This window comes from Podarcis tiliguerta, assembly GCF_965153285.1.
Source record: "Podarcis tiliguerta genome assembly, chromosome: 12".
NCBI lineage: Eukaryota > Metazoa > Chordata > Lepidosauria > Squamata > Lacertidae > Podarcis > Podarcis tiliguerta.
Window position 1 is genome coordinate 47,656,733 of NC_139545.1, and position 18,729 is coordinate 47,675,461.

General features: G+C 40.9%; 1 protein-coding gene across 3 annotated transcripts in view; it reads right to left on the bottom strand.

Moving 5' to 3' along the window:
- Positions 1-674: 674 nt before the first annotated feature.
- RBM33 (RNA binding motif protein 33) overlaps positions 675-18,729 on the bottom strand; it is a 97,539-nt gene continuing 79,484 nt past the window's right edge. For 2 of the 3 annotated variants that reach the window (XM_083406116.1, XM_083406114.1), the window contains exons 18-19: positions 9,791-9,879; positions 675-9,208 (exon numbers count right to left, since the gene is read on the bottom strand). In XM_083406116.1, the coding sequence (XP_083262242.1) occupies positions 9,160-9,208; positions 9,791-9,879 (138 nt within the window). In that variant the 3' untranslated portion in view covers positions 675-9,159. Of the gene's footprint in view, positions 9,209-9,790; positions 9,880-14,121; positions 16,836-17,917; positions 17,956-18,729 lie in introns of those variants that run through there. The other variant, XM_083406115.1, reaches the window with a different exon arrangement.

Consider the following 18,729-nt stretch of genomic DNA (forward strand, 5'->3'; position numbering starts at 1 on the left):
GGCTGAGCATATGCTCAGAGGCACCCTGTCCTTAATTCTTAGTATGATGCCCTCTCTTCAAAGCCACTTGTGACAGGGAAGAAGTAGGTGGACTTGCAACAGGGAGCAGTGGGTCAGTTAAAGCCCAGGAGGTTAATGGGCTGTTTATCGGAGGCAACCAGGGAAAAATAAATATATTCACTTGGTGGCAGCAGTGAAGCTAAAATGATGGAGGGCTTGATTTGGCTGGATGTCCATCTTGCCTCATTTCTCTCTCACAACAGCAAAGTCATATTCACCTCATTTAATCAAGGGTTTTCCTACCTCACAGGGTTATTTTGGGGACATGTCAGTATAGAATAATCTGCCCTAAGCCCTTGAACTATGGCAAGCAGAGCTTCTGAAATACAGTGGTACCTCGGGTTACAGATGCTTCAGGTTACAGACTCTGCTAACCCAGAAATAGTACCTCAGGTTAAGAACTTTGCTTCAGGATGAGAACAGAAATCGTGCGGCGGCAGCAGGAGGCCCCATTAGCTAAAGTGGTACCCCAGGTTAAGAACAGTTTCAGGTTAAGAACAGACCTCCAGAACAAACTAAGTTCTTAACCCGGGGTACTACTGTACTGTGAATAACTGCATTCATATTAGAAAACAAGTTTTACTGTGTGTCAAATAAACCACAGTGCACAAAAACAAGGTACAATGAAAGGACTTTTATTTGCACATTTCAATTACATTTGGATGCGTTTTAACTGCAGGACAGCTGAAATCTGGAATCCAATCTTTTCTCTCTCTTTTTACACTGATCATTCCTGAGAAGTCATGCATTTTTACATTCATATCACATTTACAACCTCCAGAGAAATCTTCCAAGGCAAGAAGGAATTTTGAAGCAAAAATGCACACAAGATTACATGTAACAAAATGAGCTGCAAAATAACTTGGGTTGTTGATTCTGAGGAGAACATGAGGAGGCGAGCAGCAGACCCCACCCCACCCCTTGAAGTCACTATCATGTCAGAGCTGTCTCTTCAATTTATCCTAATAAACACAGTCCATATCAGAGAAATACAAGTCTGAACGACATTGCTTCTTGTGTTGTATACAGTATTTCACGAAGTTACACGATAGGATCACACCACAGCAATCGTAATAAATGGCTCAAAAGGTTAACACTATTGCTACGTGAGAAATGTTATAGAGCTACTCCTACCACTGAATTCAGAGAGAATTAGGAGAGCCTGCAAAAAGGAAGAAGGGGAGGAAAAGGTTAATATCACTTCGTTCTCCCAGGCCTGCCAAAGGTACCACTCTCCTGTATGGGTAAGGAATGCATATAAGTGGAATGGTTAAATCATATATCCCCCCCATTTTCTGCAACACACATTGTTCCTAAAAAGAAGCAAACCTGTAAAGAAAAAGATTAGTTGCACCTCGGAAGCAGCTAATGCACCTGCAAACATTAAAATGATATTTTAATATCGGTAGTGGTGCCCTGTGGAACGCCCTCCCATCAGATGTCAAGGAAATAAACAACTATCTGACTTTCAGAAGACATCTGAAGGCAGCCCTGTTTAGGGAAATTTTCAATGTTTGATGGTTTATCGTGTTTTTAATATTCTGTTGGAAGCTGCCCAGAGTGGCTGGGGAAACCCAGCCAAATGGGTGGGGTATAAATAAATTATTATTATTATTATTATTATTATTATTATTATTATTATTATTATTCAAAGGGATGTGGAAACACCTCAGTTCCATCTAAAATATTGATACAAAGTGCCTTGTTAGTGAAATGGCCAAATGGATTTCAAAATAGTGGCTCAGCAATGGCTGGAGGGGCTTGAGAGTCTTGCGCTTGGGGTTCCTGAAGCCAAGTGGACTCTTGGGGTTCAAGGAGGTTCACCTCCATGACAGGGGAAGGCCCAGAGATTGGGATCCCCCAGAGCGGAGATCCTGTGAGCCCTGTAGATGTTGCTGCACTACAGCTCCCGTCAACCCTGACCAGTGTCCACGTTTGCTGGGGCTGATGGGAGCTGGAGTCCAAGAACTGGGGGCCAACGGTTCCCCAGCGGTGCCCTAAGCGGAGAGCAAACACTGCTGGCACTTCTCCAATTGGGTGAAAGACTCAAGGGTGGAGTTCTATTTGTTCCGTATGTTGCAAGCTGGGTGTGGAATGCCTCCCCTGTTCTCCTTGCAAAAGGCAATGGGCAAGGCCGCCATGTTGCCTTAGCCATGGCAATTGCTTCCATGCAAGATCCTCCAGGGCCTCACAGTGAAGGAGTCGGAAGCAGGAATACCATTTGGGAGAGGAGAGCAACCAACAGGCACCACAAGACTTCAGCATGAGGCATAGGAGAGCCTTTGTCTTGAGCTGAATGATCTGGCTATATGATGGTCATAGCAACTGGCAGGGGTCCTTGTGTGTGTCAGCAGAGTTACAGTGACACCTTTCCGAATCACTCCACATCCTGCTCTCTCACAGGTGTTCCAAGAACTTAAAGAAGTTTCTTAGATCTGCAATGGTCCAGGAGGAGGAAAACTAATGTGTTCAACTTATTGGGTTGTACGGGCCTCCCAAATAGGAAGAAGAGCACTGGAACTAGATGACGGCCAAGAGGGATGCAGTTCTCTTCTTAAATAGCTATATGGGAACGTAGTAAATCTGTGTTGGACAGTGGAAAGTCATGGCCCAAAAGGATGACACCCCTTGATTTTATTTTTCTGTAATATTTTTATTAAAGATTTATTGGTTTACAGAGGTATGTGCAATGTCTCTTTTTTCAAGTTACATTTTCTACAGCTCAGTTTCATTTGAGATGACACCCCCTTATGAGGTTTAGCTAACTGGATGGCCCTGGGCACATGTCTAATATTTCCAAACGTTATATTTAAGGTGCTACAAGCCTCTTTGTTACTTTCTACAGCAGATTAACACTACTACCTCTGTGGAAATAGCCTCACAAAGGCCGCTTTATTGGTCGGGGTATTATTATTGAGGGTCAATGAGTTAAGAACTATAAAGCATTTTGTGAACTGGAATTGGAAAGTGCTACAGTATAAAAAGTAAACGCAGGCATGGACCAAAATCTAAACTATTATAGTGTTTTTTAAAAAAGCTTAGACAGCGTAAGATGCATTAGCCCAAAGGTTTGCTGTGAATGAAAAGTGTTTAATGCATCAGTTGTATCTGTAAAAAGAAATATATTTATTTCCAGGTCAAGCTCAGGGGGCAGACAGGAATCAACTCCCCAGTGTCCTATACCTGTGAAGAAAGTAATCCGGTTATTGAAAACAAAAGTTGTATTTAATTGTAGTTACGCAGAAATCAGAGAAAGAAAAAATGCTACACCAGAGTTAAGATGCACAAATAATCAGATAAATCTGATACAATTTAAGAGTTAACAGATAAATATGATACAGTTTGAGAGTTAACAGTGATCCTCACCGAATGAACAGATAACATTCCTACTTTAACTCATTAAAAAAAAAAAAACCCCTACTAGATGCTCCATTTAATTGGGCTTCATGGATTTAGCTTCCCAGTTTGTCAGCATGTGCTAATAACCTCTAACAATGACCTTCTGAAAAATCAGCAAGTGTTCACAGGTTGCCTTCTTTTTATCGGATCTACATCCAACCCAATGAGGAATAGAGGCAATTCATTATTATTGTTATTTCTTTAGAAAGTTGACCTTCTACACAAAACTTCCACGTAATGTGAAAAGTGACACTTCTCCCAAAGGTGAGCATGGAATAAACCCGCTGAATATCCCCCACCCCAAGAGAAATTCTCCCCAGACAGAAGTATAAATACCAGAAGCTGGGATACATGAGATTCAATGTGAATCAGTGGCATGTAAATAAGCCCTCCAGGCTTATATAGGTAGCTAAACGAGCTCGTTTTTTAAAAAAAGTTTAAATAGGTTATCAAAAAAACCTTACGTAAAATCCTTAGGATTTAATACTGCTGCAATAATCCTTTTATAGTTATTGGGATTATAAACTCATCCTGATATATAAAGAGCGATGCTAAGGCAACATTCCACAGGTAAGCCCTCAACAAGTCAGGAGTCTAGAGGTACCCTACGGCTTAAAACCTAATTGTAACCCTTGGTTGTCTCTTAAGGAAATCTTCATTTTGTCCAAAATTGCTGCTGCAAAATAAAGCTAAGAAGACAGTAAGACAGGTTATGTAAGCAAGTGATCAAAGAAAGACACAAGAAAGGGTTGTCCATCAGTGAGGTATGAGAGGCCAGTAGCGTAAAGACTTTGCGTAAGCGCTCATGTAATGGGAAGGCCAATGGAGCAGCGCAATACGGGCGTCTCCCCACTTATGCACGTCGGACTCATGTGCGACTGGGTATATGCACAACATTGGGAAATAATAAACTAAACTGATTAAAACTGGGAAAAGGCACAAAAGCGGCCCCAAAAGATTGGGGAAACTGCAAAAATGGCGCACAAAGAGTGGGGGAAACAGTTCGCTATTCCAGGAGTCTTTGCACTGATCTTTGAGGCCTATGGGGAGTTGGAATTTGAGAAAGGAGGGAGCAACTGTGGTAGAGTTTGATGGATCTTGGGCAGAGTTTTTGTTATGTGCTGCTGGTTTTGTAAGGGTTTTTTCCCCCCAAGGGTTTCCAGAGGTTTAGAGGATGTTTACAGGTTTCATAGGAGATGTCCCACCCCCGTACACAATTTCACATATACACACAGTACCCGGGAACGTAACCCCTGCGTTAAGTGGGGAGACGCCTGTATAACATCCATGGGACTATGAGCCTATCCAGGAAAGGTGAGGGTTAAGGAAGCACATCTCATTCCCTTTCCACATGCTGGCGAAAAGATTCTTGGGCAAGTTACAAGGTTCTCCAGATGAAGAATATAATGGTGGAATTTGGAAAGGAAGCGTAGCAAAAAAGAATTAAGCTAAAATATTTAGTCCTGAGCTAGTATCTAAAGTGTACCCCATGGGTCTAAGTCAATCTGACGGCCATCTGATGCCAGCTAAAAATGTCAGGCTATATCTTTGGGAAACTGGCTGTCAAGGCTGATTAAGTTGCGGATAAAAGCCACAAGTAAAATGTGGTGAAACTAGAAAGAGCAAGTTTTCAGTATCAATTCTTCCCGGGGAAAGTATCACCACAAGGTGACATTAACTCTTCATTTCTTTAGCGTTGGCCACTTTGGGTACATGTTCCCATGGTAATGACACATGGTACCATGAAAGATCAGCTAAAAACAATGTGCTCCCTCTTGATTTCCCCATGTGGGGCTCATGATAGGAACAAAGAACCAATAAAAAATGAAGGGGAAATGTCATCTCATGCCAATATTTCTCCACATAGATGATCATATAGACTCGCCCTAATTCTATTCATTAGTGATTGAGACTTGCCATATATTTTGCGGGATTATACCACCAACAGGCAAGGATTGGGACCCTGGGGCCTGCCAGATGTTGTTTGACTCCAACTCCCATTGGCCTCAGCCAGCATGGCTAATGGTGAGGGATGATGGGAGTTGTAGTCCAGCAACATATGGAGAAACAAAGATTCCTCATCCCTGACCAAGGGAATGGAAGTCAGAGGCCAGTTATTCCTCCTCCTTCTTTTTGGTCCGTGGGACATTAGAACTATTCAAAAAATCTATTGTGACGTGGGTTGTAGATTGCAGCAACATGTATTTTATATATTGTTCCCTAGCTAATTAAACTTTATGTTTAGCCTCTATAGTTCAAGGTCCGAGCATTAGGGGGGGAAACCGCTATTTATAAGTTGAGTATCTCTCCTTTATGCTCAAGATTATAACAAAAACTCTTTTGATAGTTTGAAGGAGTGTTAAAACACAATACGGATACAGGGAGGATTGAGGCAAGTTCCCCTGACTCGTCTGCATCATGAGAACGAAGTAAACAACCTCCATTTCACAGTCTTGATAGAAACACTCTTATCCAGCAGGTAAATATATTTCATAAATTAAGGTTACCAAACCTAAAAAGCTCCCTTGCCCAAATTAAAAACACACAAACCCCTGTAAAAACGGCAGATACTGTATTTCCCAATTAGCTTATTTACCATATTGTTCATTGCTATAAAACCATAATTTCTATTCCAGTATCACATGGAAGTTGGCTGCACCTTTTTTATAAGCAAGGACATGAACTGAGGTATACTAGGAAATGTTGCAAATTTAAGCGAAAAGAAAAAAACGAGGGGGAAAACTATTCCACTGATCGTATTCACTGGCTAAATATCCATTCCAGGTTTCTGAAAGTTTATGGACAAATAATACACAGGTCAGATTATATGTATTGACTTACTAGCATCTTTATAAAAAAAAAGTTGAAGAGTTACACCAAAAAAAGAACATTTATGGAACTTCTTCCGCTCAACTTCGATAAGACAATAACACCCCCTTCCCCACCAAATAAGCTTTGATGCGGCTGAATTTGCAAGTGCAGGAAGAGCTTCATTTACATTTTGTTTAAAAGTCCCTTATTTACATAATACATTAAATGCAATTCTTGCATTTCACATCTTATTTCAAATGCATGATACAGAAAGAACAAGATAATGGTTGCAACAGATCTTCTACAAAAAATTAAACTGGGGAAACATTGTACAAAGGACAGGGCCTCCTGTTCTTAACTGTGATCTTGCTTTTGTGGACAGCACGTCAAAAAACGGAAAAGGAAAGGGGGGGAAAGAAAGAAAAGCCACCCTGTGATCCTGCCAACATATCCGGTTCCAAGTGAGCATTAATCAATCAAGATATATTATTACACTATCTTAATGATAATTCAACCCAGAGGCTGGGTGCCTGCCACCCAGATCACAGGTTTTCCGCTGCCGGGGGAAAGAATTGTACGCTTCTGCCTCTTTCTATAACCAAACAGGAATGTTCCTGCGTTGAAATGCTGTGTGTGCGCGCACACTGCATACGCTACAGCCTGTAACAGATGAGGTCAGACAAACGTGACTACACTTTACTCAGACAAAAGCACAAACCGCATTAAATGCCATACCACAGCCTATGGACAGAGAGGTTTGAAACCTGTAAACAGTTGAACAACAAAACCTCACCATTTCCTTAAGCACAAGTCCCGTTGACACCAGCAGATCTGAACTGTAAGCTTAGGCACCATGAAATCCGCACATTTACAAAGCCAAACCAACGAAGTCTTGCTCACTACGGAGCTCAGCTCATTAAAGTTGCCCACATCCCAGGCAGTTCAACCACCACCTTGACCAATCTGGGTTTTTGTTTTTTGCCAAGTCTATTATTTGTTACTGAGAAGCTGCAGCTGCACAGTGGGATGAAGATCCAAGCTTTGTGAATAATTTTTAAATCGTCCCTAAAAGGCAGGCTTAGCATCTGCACAAGGACCAGCGCTGACTTGGGAGGTAAGTACAGTCCGTCCAGTTATGAACAATGCTTGATGCCTGTAAACCCTTGAAGCGCTCTTGAGCAGAGGAAAACTAAGCCATCCATCATGAACTAAGACTAAGAAGCAAAAATGAAAGGCGTAAGACAGCAAAGGAAAACAAAACTCACCCCCACAGCATGGCTCTCTGGAGCACTTCAGAAGGAGCAGGAGGGTGCTTACTAGCTAGTCATTAAAAACACAATTAAAAGGATCCAACTTTTACTACCACATCACCCTAATAAAGCTACTCCTGCAATATTTCCAGAGGGGAAAGAAAGCAATTTTGCCATTAAACGACATGACAATATTTATAGCTTAACTGCTTCATCTTAATTCAGAATTCAGTTTTTAAAATCCTACCTGTATATAGAGTTTGGGTTTTTTTAAAAAACAAACCAGTTCATAATTTCACTTAAAATGCAAGCCTTAAATAGTATTTATAAATGGTAATTCTTTCTCCCGCTCTAACGTTTTTATTCTAGCCAACACGCACGCACGCACACATACATACACACACACACACACACACAAAATGCTTGTAGTTGCTTTCTAATTACAGATTATTATCTGTAATTTTGCCATTCTGGCAGTTGCCTAATATATTAGCACTGAAAAATATTTCTAGAGGATGCTCTCTCTCTCCCCAAAAGACATCGGGGTACAAAGGAGCTTTTGGTAACAAAAAGATCCCTTCCTTTGGAAGAAACAAGCAGGACACAATGAAAAAAGCTTTACTTCTTACATAAAACACCGTTTCCTTGAAGTCTGCACATAATTTTTAGACCATCCTGGCATCCCATGGAATAAAAAGTCTTTGTAAGTTCAACTTGTTCAATTCAACAGCCTCTGCCATTATGCAGTCTTTGCTGAAAATTATTATACCAAGAAAATCTCAAGGAAAGATGCTAATCCAAATAATGGTACCATTCATAACAACCTGCCAGGAATGAATCTTGTTTCGTTGAATACTACTACTAGTGTTATATTGAATGTAAACATGTACAGGTTCCCCCCCCCCCCCGGCATCCTGCAATCGCCTCTGAAGGCAATCTCAGATATAATAAAAGAATGCTAATAGCCCTGCCTTTCAGATACTCTGGGAAGGAGAGACTTGTTAAGCCAGGAGAAGAAAAGGGGAAGGTTATTCCTACAAGGTGATGTTGGAAAGGGGAAAAGGTTGAGAGCATGCACAGTACTTCCTATTGTTGGCTTCACCTCACTGGGAATAAGAGCTTTCAAGAATGAACTCTTGGAAAAATACCAACAAATTACACAGCCCATGTTTTATTCTATCTACTTAGCTAAAAAAAAGGATCCAGATAGGTATGGACACCATCTCATTCCAACACCCCACATGGAAGATAAGAGCAACCATTATCAAATATTCTTTGCTATGAAGAAGCATAAAAAAATTCAAAGTTAGTGTTCTTTCAATCTGAGTCACTGTGATCATATAGTACATTTCTCGAAAAAACACCTGTGTACGCACATTTGTGCACAAGGACACGAGACCTATAGCTCCATGTGTCAACACGGTAAAAGAAAGCCAATACAAAACTCTCCGTTTCTGGATCCTTGTTAACTCTAGCTTCCACTGCAACAAAGCTGCTGCTGTCTGTAGTGTCACAGAGTAGTCTGAAGTTTCAGCGGGGCACTGCAAAGCTGGCATTGGAGATCGCGAGGAGATCCTGTCTTGAGACTTCCTTCAAAGGAAGCTACATGTAGAAGAACAGACCAGTTGCGCTCAGCAGGTCACTCCACTATCAGTGCCACGTTGATGTGGGACAAATCTATCATATGCCTAAGAAGAAGGTCAACAGACAACGGTCAAGGAACACGTTTTCAACAAAGAGAACAATAGCTTATACCATTAAGTGAAGCTAAGGAACCTTACTTTCTGCACGTTTTTATCACAAGTCCAAGACGTGTTTCAGACATCACCATGTCAGTCTAATAATCCGTGGTTTACTGAATGACATGCAAGCCAGGTCCTCCCTCCTTGCCCCCCATTTAGGCGCCTGACTTCAGGGCTTGTTAATCAAGTTTCCTGTGACATCCAAACAGGGAAACTGTGGTTTAAGTGCTGCTTGCCCTATAGGTTTCCAGGCCAGACATCATGGGAAACTGGTTTAGCTGTGTGGAAGGCCCACAAAGAGGAGAAGAAACAGGGGATTCAATATTTGTTTGGGATCATAAATGTAACATTAGAACAGTCCTAAAGGCCTACCTAATTCAGTATCCCGTGTCTCACAACAGCCTATTGGAAGTTCCCAAGGTGAAACAATTCTCATCTCTTTAAGAAGACAAAAGGCTCTTGTGTAGTGGTTTGAGTAGAATGTGTCTAGGATATTTTCGATATGGCAAAATTAGAATTAATATTTACCTGTGAAACTTCTGTTGAAATTTCAACGCATCAGAGGGCTCTTTAAATTTTGCTATGGCCTTCCGCTGCTGAGGAAGCATCTGTAAACTCTATGGAAGACAAGAAGAAAACCACTTTATTTTGCTTGCCTTTTAAAAGAACATCGGAGCTTTGAGTTATCTCCCTTCTCTACAAGGTGGAATCAGGCTGCTGCAGAGAATCAGAACATCATGGCTGGAATCTCACCACTTGCTGGTTGATTGAGAAATCCCACCCCTTATTCCTCTGGCCTGCCCCCGGCAGTCCTAACATGCAGCAAAAATAGGCAATTGATTGAGGCCTTCAGCCGGAATGATCATATAAAGCAGGGGTAGATATGTCAAAGGCACTGGTAGTCCCTAAAAATCTGATGCTGGAACTGAAGACCAGAGTCTCAACAAAAGCATGTTTACACATACCCAGGTTTCTTGCACATACCACACTCAACAGCTTCTCATGCTAAGTTTATTTTTTTTTTTTATAATAATATTTATTAATTTTCCAAGTATACAACAAAGAGAAAAGCTAGAAATAATAATAAAAAAGAGGTACATACAATAAGATAAAAAAAAAAAAGGAGGGGAAGAGAAAGCAGGGGGGAAAAAGCAAAGCCAAAATATACCCAAACAAGAATCCCACACCCTCCCTCCACCCTTCCCTTCAAAACATACAAAAAGAACATCAAAAAACAAAAAACAAAAAACAACAACAACAACAAAAAAAGAATAAATCTCCATCATTCCACATCTATTTTCAAATAACTTATTTCCTTGGCCTCCTCCCCTCTCCCCTTCTGCATTCCAGTTATTAATCAGATCAGCAAATTCTTTCCGTCTTTTACTGCTTACTCACTTATTTACTTAATCCATTTATATCTTATTATCTTCCCAGTTCAAGTAAGCGCCTAAAAACAAATTTAACTAAACTCCAATTCCCTAGTTAAAAAGAGGATACAAAAAAACAACCACAATAAAAACCTTAAAACTTATACTTTTAACTCATATACCTTTAAATCTTATTCCCTCATTTCCTTATGTTGTTTCCACAAAAGCCGAATGAAATCATTCCACCATCTCCCATTTGTTCTTGATTATACCATATTATTTAAATACTGTTTTTTATTTTCCCAATTTTCCCCACCGTCTCATCTCCCTGGTATCAGGTACTGCCAGTCTTTTTTACCAGTTTTATCAATCTTATCAGTCAAAATTAATTTCCTAACCCGGTTCCCTTATGTCCGAGGCCCTCAAATCATCTCCCTGTACTGCCTGCAAGTTTCTTCTCTGGCCTAAAGTTAAGTCCCAAAGAGCTTTTCTCTCAACGTCTTCTTTAATTTTCTTCAGCACGCTCGCCCAAACTTCATAATTCAGTTCGTAAACCAGTAAGTATTCCAAGGCGTGCTCCACAGTTTCTTTGGGGTAACAATCGTCCATCCTTTCAGACTTTCTCGCAGTGTCCCCGTCCAGCGTGTTTATCATCCATCTTGCGTCACTCAATCCATGAGGGACACTGCTCTGTCTTTCAACCTCAGTGTCCTCAAAGTCAGATTTGTCTCCATCAGTTTGGGACTCTGCTCCTAAGGCTTCCCCTTGCAAAATCAAGGCCGGTTTTAATTGCTTCCTCGTCTTTTCCAGTGCTTGACTTTGTGAATTTAGTTCCTTTTCCCGAGCCTCAGTTATTAATTTGTTCCCATTCTGTACCAAAGTCATTACATTCTTCCTCAGATCAGAAACACTCTGTTCAAAAATATTCACTTTATTTAAAATGTCATTCAATAGAGCTGTTATTCTCTGAGCCATATCTTCCAGCTTGTTTTCCCAGTATTGTCTGCTGCCTCTCAAGGTCACTTCAGAACTTCTTGTCTACCATCTGGTCAAAATTTTCCATCTGCTATAACTATGTAACAGTCCCATTATCCAAGCAGGCAACATTTAGAAACTTTTGGCAACAACTTACTCTTCACTTCAGTTGTAAAAATCTGCCTTTCCACTCCTTTTTTCTTTCAAAACCTGCGAGTCGGTGCCAAAAAGTATATGTCTCTGATCCTCTTTCTCATTAAGATATAGTCCATTCCACCATTATTGTTGTTTTTAAATTATACAGGCTGACAGCCCGGTCCCAGGTTCTGAGACGGCGATAATCCAGGTCAGGTTTTCTGTCCTGCAGGGCTCAAAAGATAAAGATCTCCCCCTCTTCCCCTGCTTCCGAGGGAGGGTCCGCAAGCTTAGATGGTAAAATTCCTCGCTTTAAAAGACACCTTTCCCAAGCTCCGGATTCTAGCGTCTTTGCTTTAGTCTTTATGCAGAACGGAAGGTGAGCTTCCTGTTTATACCTTCACGTTCAAATGCCAAATTCAAATAATTTATCGTCCAATTCTGTTACTTACGAAGTCTTTTCGAGTCCAAATGTTCACAGGAAAAGTCGGCGCTTTCTGGCAACAGCTGTGCGGCTTCACTCCCTGAAAACAGCGATTGATCCGATGTGCCGTGCCTACTCACCCCACGTCGCTCCGGAGCCCCGAAACCGGGGTCTCCCCGCGAGTAGGGGGGGCACTGAAGGCACCTACCGAACCCCAAGTCCACGGTCTTCCTCCGACCGTGGTTTTTAGCGGGTCTCCGCCTCGCCGTGGCGGTCAGACCCTTCTTTTCAGGGAGCAGTCTCCTCCGCAGCGGAGGAAATCCGCCATTAGCCAGCGCGTCGACTCGGAAGCTCTCTCATGCTAAGTTTAAAGGGTGTTCCTGAAGTTGTCCTGAATGTCGGTGACCTGCTGTGTTGCACGGGGTACTTGCAAAGAGGCAACTTTGGAAGCCTTTAGATGCGGAATTGTACATTTTATGAGCTTTGCCCAGACTTGGATTCTAATCATTTGAAATATTTATGCAGTCTCTTTATAAAGCTATCCTCAATCAAGCTTCTGGGATGGAGAGGGGACAGCTGTTTCAGAGAGAATCAGGGTAGATTCACACTATCGCACCCCCAACTTGCAGAGTCTGTTTAAATATATTATATAAAAAACAGTAAAATTAATGAATATGAAACAAACAAGGTCCAAAGGTTTCATTTTATCTGCTGTTCTTGAAATGAATAAACATACAGTTCTCCCCAAAGATGGACAGTTGGTGGCTTCCTTCAATGAACCTGAACTCAGTGGGTTTATTTGGGTGTTATGAGAATAGCCCTGATTCTGTGGTACCAAATCAAAAAGTGGCTGGAAATTTTTGTGGTGTGACAGATAATCCAGGTGCATCCCAATCTGTTAATGGCTGTATTTAGAGTAGGCTGGATCTAAATAATAACCCCTCTTCTTTACAATAGAGTAAACAGGCTTAAGAAAACCTCACATTTCCCCAGACTGGAGAAACACAGATACACCATAATGGACCAGAGCTTTCCAAACTGTGTGTTGCGACACTTTAATGTGTCAGTTGCAGTGTGTAGGTGTGTCGCAGACACACTCCGCGTGTTCCTCCCAGGGCTGGAAAGGAGTTAGTTTAACCTCCGGTTTGCAAGTAAAACTGAATTACCATGTGGCGAAATGATGCAGTCTAAAAAACGTGTTACCAACATGAAAAGCTCTGCCCTATACTATAGAATAATTAGCTGTATAATTAATCTTCCACCACTCAAACCATTCCAGACACCAGTTCTCCATCTTTCTGTGGAATACTTGAAAGACAGCTACTGCAGAATTCTGCTAGTTTTGAAATCTGAGCTATCCATCTTGCAAGAATAGTCCTGTTTTCAGAAGGCTACTGGCAGGTTCTCCTAATTATTACTATACAGTGGTACCTCGTGTTACAGATGGGATCCGTTCCGGAGGCCCATCCGTAAGGTGAAAAGCCCGCAACTCACAGTGCGATTTGGTGCTTCTGCACATGCCTGAAGCGCGATTAATGCTTCTGCGCATGTGGCGAAACCCAGAAGTAACCCATTCCGGTACTTCCGGGTTGCCATGGGATGCAAGATGATAACACACAGCCTGAAGGGGATGCAACATGAGGTATGACTGTATTGTAAGTAGCAGACACAATATTGCTTGCATTAGCAGCAAGTCCTATGTCTTTGGAGGATGCATAGTGCTACTGTTTCAACCTTTTCCTTTGCTAATTTCAAGTTCTCAGAGGACACTGACAACCCATCAAAGTCAGGTAACCAATGGCTGCTTAGTTAACATGTTTAGAACCAGGCTAGTTGAACCCAAGTACCGTTTCTTTACTATAGACATAAAACAGAGAGTGTACACCCAGGCTTTAATACACAATGACCAAAGCTGGACTATAAACAAAAAAAGGCAGAAATCTTTAAAACCCATCTTGAATACCAGTCTGGAAAGCAGCTATTTATTAACAGGACTACTAGCCATCAGTTGATTACAAGTTTATTACAAGAAGCAAACTATGACTCATAAAGTAACAGCAAAAAACTTACATAAATATTTGCATTTAAAAATAACTACCCAATTTAAAAAAAAAAAATTCAGGACTTGCAGAACTTGAAAAATATTCTGTACAGAAACACATTTGTTCCTTCAAATGGTGTGATTAATCACTGAGCATAATTTCTCTTTGCTACTCAGAAATAATGAGGAATACTGGGCTAACGAAATTCCATTTTCAATTAACTTTCTTTGAAGTGAGCTTACACCCATCAAAATTAAGTAAGCAATTATTTGTTCGGCCCCAAGACTAGTTGCAGACGTTCTACTCATACATGTAAAGGTAGATTTACAGGATTACTTTATGAAATAGCACTGCAACTTGGTGTTTGAATGATCAGCTGGCCACTTGAGTATTTGAAAACCACAAGCACATTTCTAATATCATGCAAAATAATCTTGCATGTCCATTTATTGCTAAATAATGATAGACAAACAGGGATGAAAACAATGGTTTTAGACATTCTAGTATTCAAACAACAATTCAGGAAAACAGTGCAGCATACAACCAGTTACACATATTAAGTGAAATAAAAACAATTGAATTTGCAGTGTCAAGAAAACTAGCTGAAGGCAATTGTTTTGGTAATGTGTGAATTCTACACTGCTATCTTTAAACAAGTTCTGGACAATGACTGTGTTCCGGTATAACAATAAACCATAATATAACATGACATGCATTAACTGCTTCCCTCACCCCTCTTTCATCTGCAACAAACCAAGGTTTGTGCTATGTCCAAATTGGGAACTGTGATTAGTTTTTAATGCAGCTTTTCTGAACAAGCCAGGATTTTGAACCACAGTGTGGAAGTTGAATTGTTTCGTAAAACCATGGTTAAACAAACCACAGTTCTGTTCTGAACATAACAATAAACTGCAGGTACTGGAAAATGGAAGGCAGTGCTTCCAATCTCCTCACAGCCGCCTTGCGGAAGGAGAAGGGATGGCATGAGAACCGTTCATGTGGCAACAAACCATAGTTTAGTGTTATGTCAAAACACATCCATTCTCTCAAAATATGCATTTCTGCTGAGTTCAGAGAGCAAGTGACAGCGTTATGGAGTGAAAAGAAACCAGTCAATCAGTTGTTCATTTTGCAACACCATTATCTGAAATGTCTGTGCCCAATGGGCAAAATTCCTACAGGATGAACTGATGTTCCAGAAGGTGAATGACATGTAAAGATATTTCAGTTCATGCTGCAATTATATCAACTTCTAAAGCTCCTCCCAAGTGGTTCTAACAGTTCTTCCTGATGCTGGCTACGGAGTGCTTGTTTTAACTCTTAACACAATACAGAAATGTTTATTTCCCCCATTGCAAGTAACCTGTAAATTGGTCCTATCTTGTTTTTTGGTTTTTACATAACCAACACTCATTTCTACCTGAACACTTCTGGAATGAATACAAGTTTCTTTATGAACCCACCCATAAACAAATGATCACACGTTTTCATGGGAATCAAAAACATGGAAATCACTATCAAGAATGAGTGTGTGAAAAGAACGTGTAATCTGTGACCTAAATACATATAAGAAAAATTTAAAAAGTAAACACAAATACCAGCAGTATCCATTGGTCTTCATAGAAAAAAAGAAAAATGCCTTTCATCTTATTAGGGTTTTTTTAAAGCTCTTAAGTAATAAATTTAACAAAGGCCAACTTTATATCTGAATAAGGCTTCTGAAGCTTGCCATGAAACCTCACAGAAAGTTTAATGAACACAAAACAAACCGAAAACCTACTTTTTTTAAAAAAAAACTCTTAGACATACACTTTAGCTTAGCAACCCTGGTAGAGGGGTTCTCTTAACATCCTTATAAAATGTATTGATGGTCCTTGTGTTCCTTTATGGAACAAAAAATAGTCTGCAGCTTCAACACTGCAACAAAGCTTATTCTTATTTAAATGAACACCTCCCAATCATGGCACTTTTACAGCAAACACTGTTTAATCTTAAATTTTTACAACAGGAACCCGAGTAAATAAAGTTGTGGCGTTCGACATCATGACTTAAGCTGGGCAGGAAATCTCAGCAAGAACTTGTGGAAAACAGTTCGTGGGGGGAAAAAGATGTTTCCTCAAGTCTGCACTCTTTCATCCCCCTACCCTTTTTGGGGGGGTATGTGCCCCATTTTTAACAGCAGGAACACTATTCAGTCTGCTAGGTCATTTCCCCACTGCCAACATACAACTAGGTGAATGAAATTCTTTGTAAAGTCAATGCTCGCCATTGAACACGGAGTTAAAGAACATGCTTACAAAAATAAAAAGCCATTTGCATTTAGTCAAAGTATCTAGGTTGGGATTTTGTCTCCCACAGAACAGTCACTTATGGTGGAGAATTCCTTCTTCTCCCTGAAGGGAATGGCATGCTTAAAGGTCCACATAAGTCAACAGGAGGGACAAGTGACCATAGGAGGCCATTTCCCCGTCAGCGACATGCAGCAATTCCTCCTGTGTCAACTGGTGCTCTCCCCTCTCCTGAAACTTCTTCGGCCCTGCTGCTAATAACTGATTCTCACAACCAAGTTAGGTGTCTCTCTCTCAACTACCGCAGGACATCCTCCCAGTGCTTTAGCCTCCAGCCTCCTGTGACAGCCAATTGAGGGAGAAAAGAAGAAGCTGTATTTAGCTGGGCGCCATTTTTCAAGTCAACATTCTATATAAAACTCTCTGTGCGGACAGAGCTGGTGATATGGGGTGAAGAACCTCTGATTGGGGCAGGCCAAATGCAGTGGTCAAATCTATCTGGCCACTGGGGCTCTCCTCCAACGCACTGCATTAATTCATAGTCAACCAAGGGCCACTTTGCGCAAAACTGCTTTGCACAAAACCACCCCCAAATCAGAGAGCCAAGCTGAGTGTACAGTGGCACATACTTCCATGTTTTGAGTGCCTGGGGTCTCAGGAGAGGGAAAGATAAGCCCTAGCCTTGGGGCTGCTGGAGGGCATGGGGAGCCAAGTATGTAAGCTAGCCATCCCACTCAACTCTGGATCTGTTTTGTTCAACGATGGTATCCAAACACTTTAAGGGGAGCTGCCAGTAAATTTTCACTTTGGGCTCCCCGCCTGTTCCAACTCATGATCCTTGCACCATACTGCCCATTGTGTTAATTATTTGGTGTTTTTAATTAACTTTGCCAAGTTTCTCAGTGGCTTTAGCTAACCAGACTCAGAATGGTTTCCAAGTCACAGGCTGAAGTGTTTAGTGCTAAGCACTTCTGATAAGAAATATATTATTCTTTCAGATTTTTCTTTAAAGCTCATTCCTTGTTAAGTGAACATTTGATTCCTTGCACAGATTCTCTCTCATTGACCTCTTGCTGCCTGAAGGAACATTCTCTTTCCTAAAGGACTGTGTTCTCTTTATGCATTTTGAGCTTTGTTTTAAACAGTGCGACTTGCACAAACAGTGTTTATTTTCTTTATTTTAACTCAAGTCTCCTTATGATTTAAAGGAAGGGTATACCATATCAATTTCTTTTTAACAATCATTTATTGCTTTCTTTTCCAGGAGACTCTGCTGTGAGTTCTTGTGGTCATAAGCCTGGCAAATTCGAACAGGAAAATTATTAATGTTTTGAGTAAAATGCTTCGTTTTGCATGATGAAGAAATTAAGATAAAGTTCTTATACTAAGTAACTTGATCCAACTATTAGCTAATAACTTACTGGACCAGCGTCTGCTTTGAGGCTTCCAAATACAGGTGCTAGGAAAACACATAAAATGGAGTTAAGTCTGCATAGCTTGGTTACATTATTATAGACTGTTCCAATTCCACTTGTGGAATACTGTAATAGAAGCATCATTTTAACCTTCAAGCACTAACCAAAATAGTTGTTCTTCTAACATTCCATAGACTACAGAGATGTATTTTGTATATATAGCACTGTGTTTCAAAATGACTCCACAAGAGTCACTGGTGTAGGTTTCAACTACCTGTGAACTGCACACTTCCCTTCAAAGTGTTCTCTCCTAAAGTTTCTTTTCAGCTTTAAGTATTTGTGTACAGTGGTACCCCGCAAGACGAATGCCTCAGAAGACGAAAAACTCGCAAGACGAAAGAGATTTTCGTTTTCTGAGTTGCTTCGCAAGACGGATTTCCCTATGGGCTTGCTTCGCAAGACGAAACGTCTTGCGCCTTTTTTTTAAAGCCGTCAATGCATTCCTATGGGAAATCGTCAATACACATTGGTGCTTCGCAAGACGAAAAAACTTGTAGAACGAAAAAACTCGCAGAATGAATTAATTTCGTCTTGCGAGGCACCACTGTACATCTTTTTAGCAGAAACCTCCATCTATAAAGCCAGTTTCAAACATTCATTAACACACTAGCACGGCCAGCCAACTTTGGTTATCAGCTGCTTGGGGTCATCATGGGCATGGAGCTGGTCAGCCCTATTCTGTTGGCAACCATCTGCCTCAGGAGACTTTAGGCATAAAGTCAAATAGCTGGAGAGCTACAGTGCCTGCTGTGGCTGTA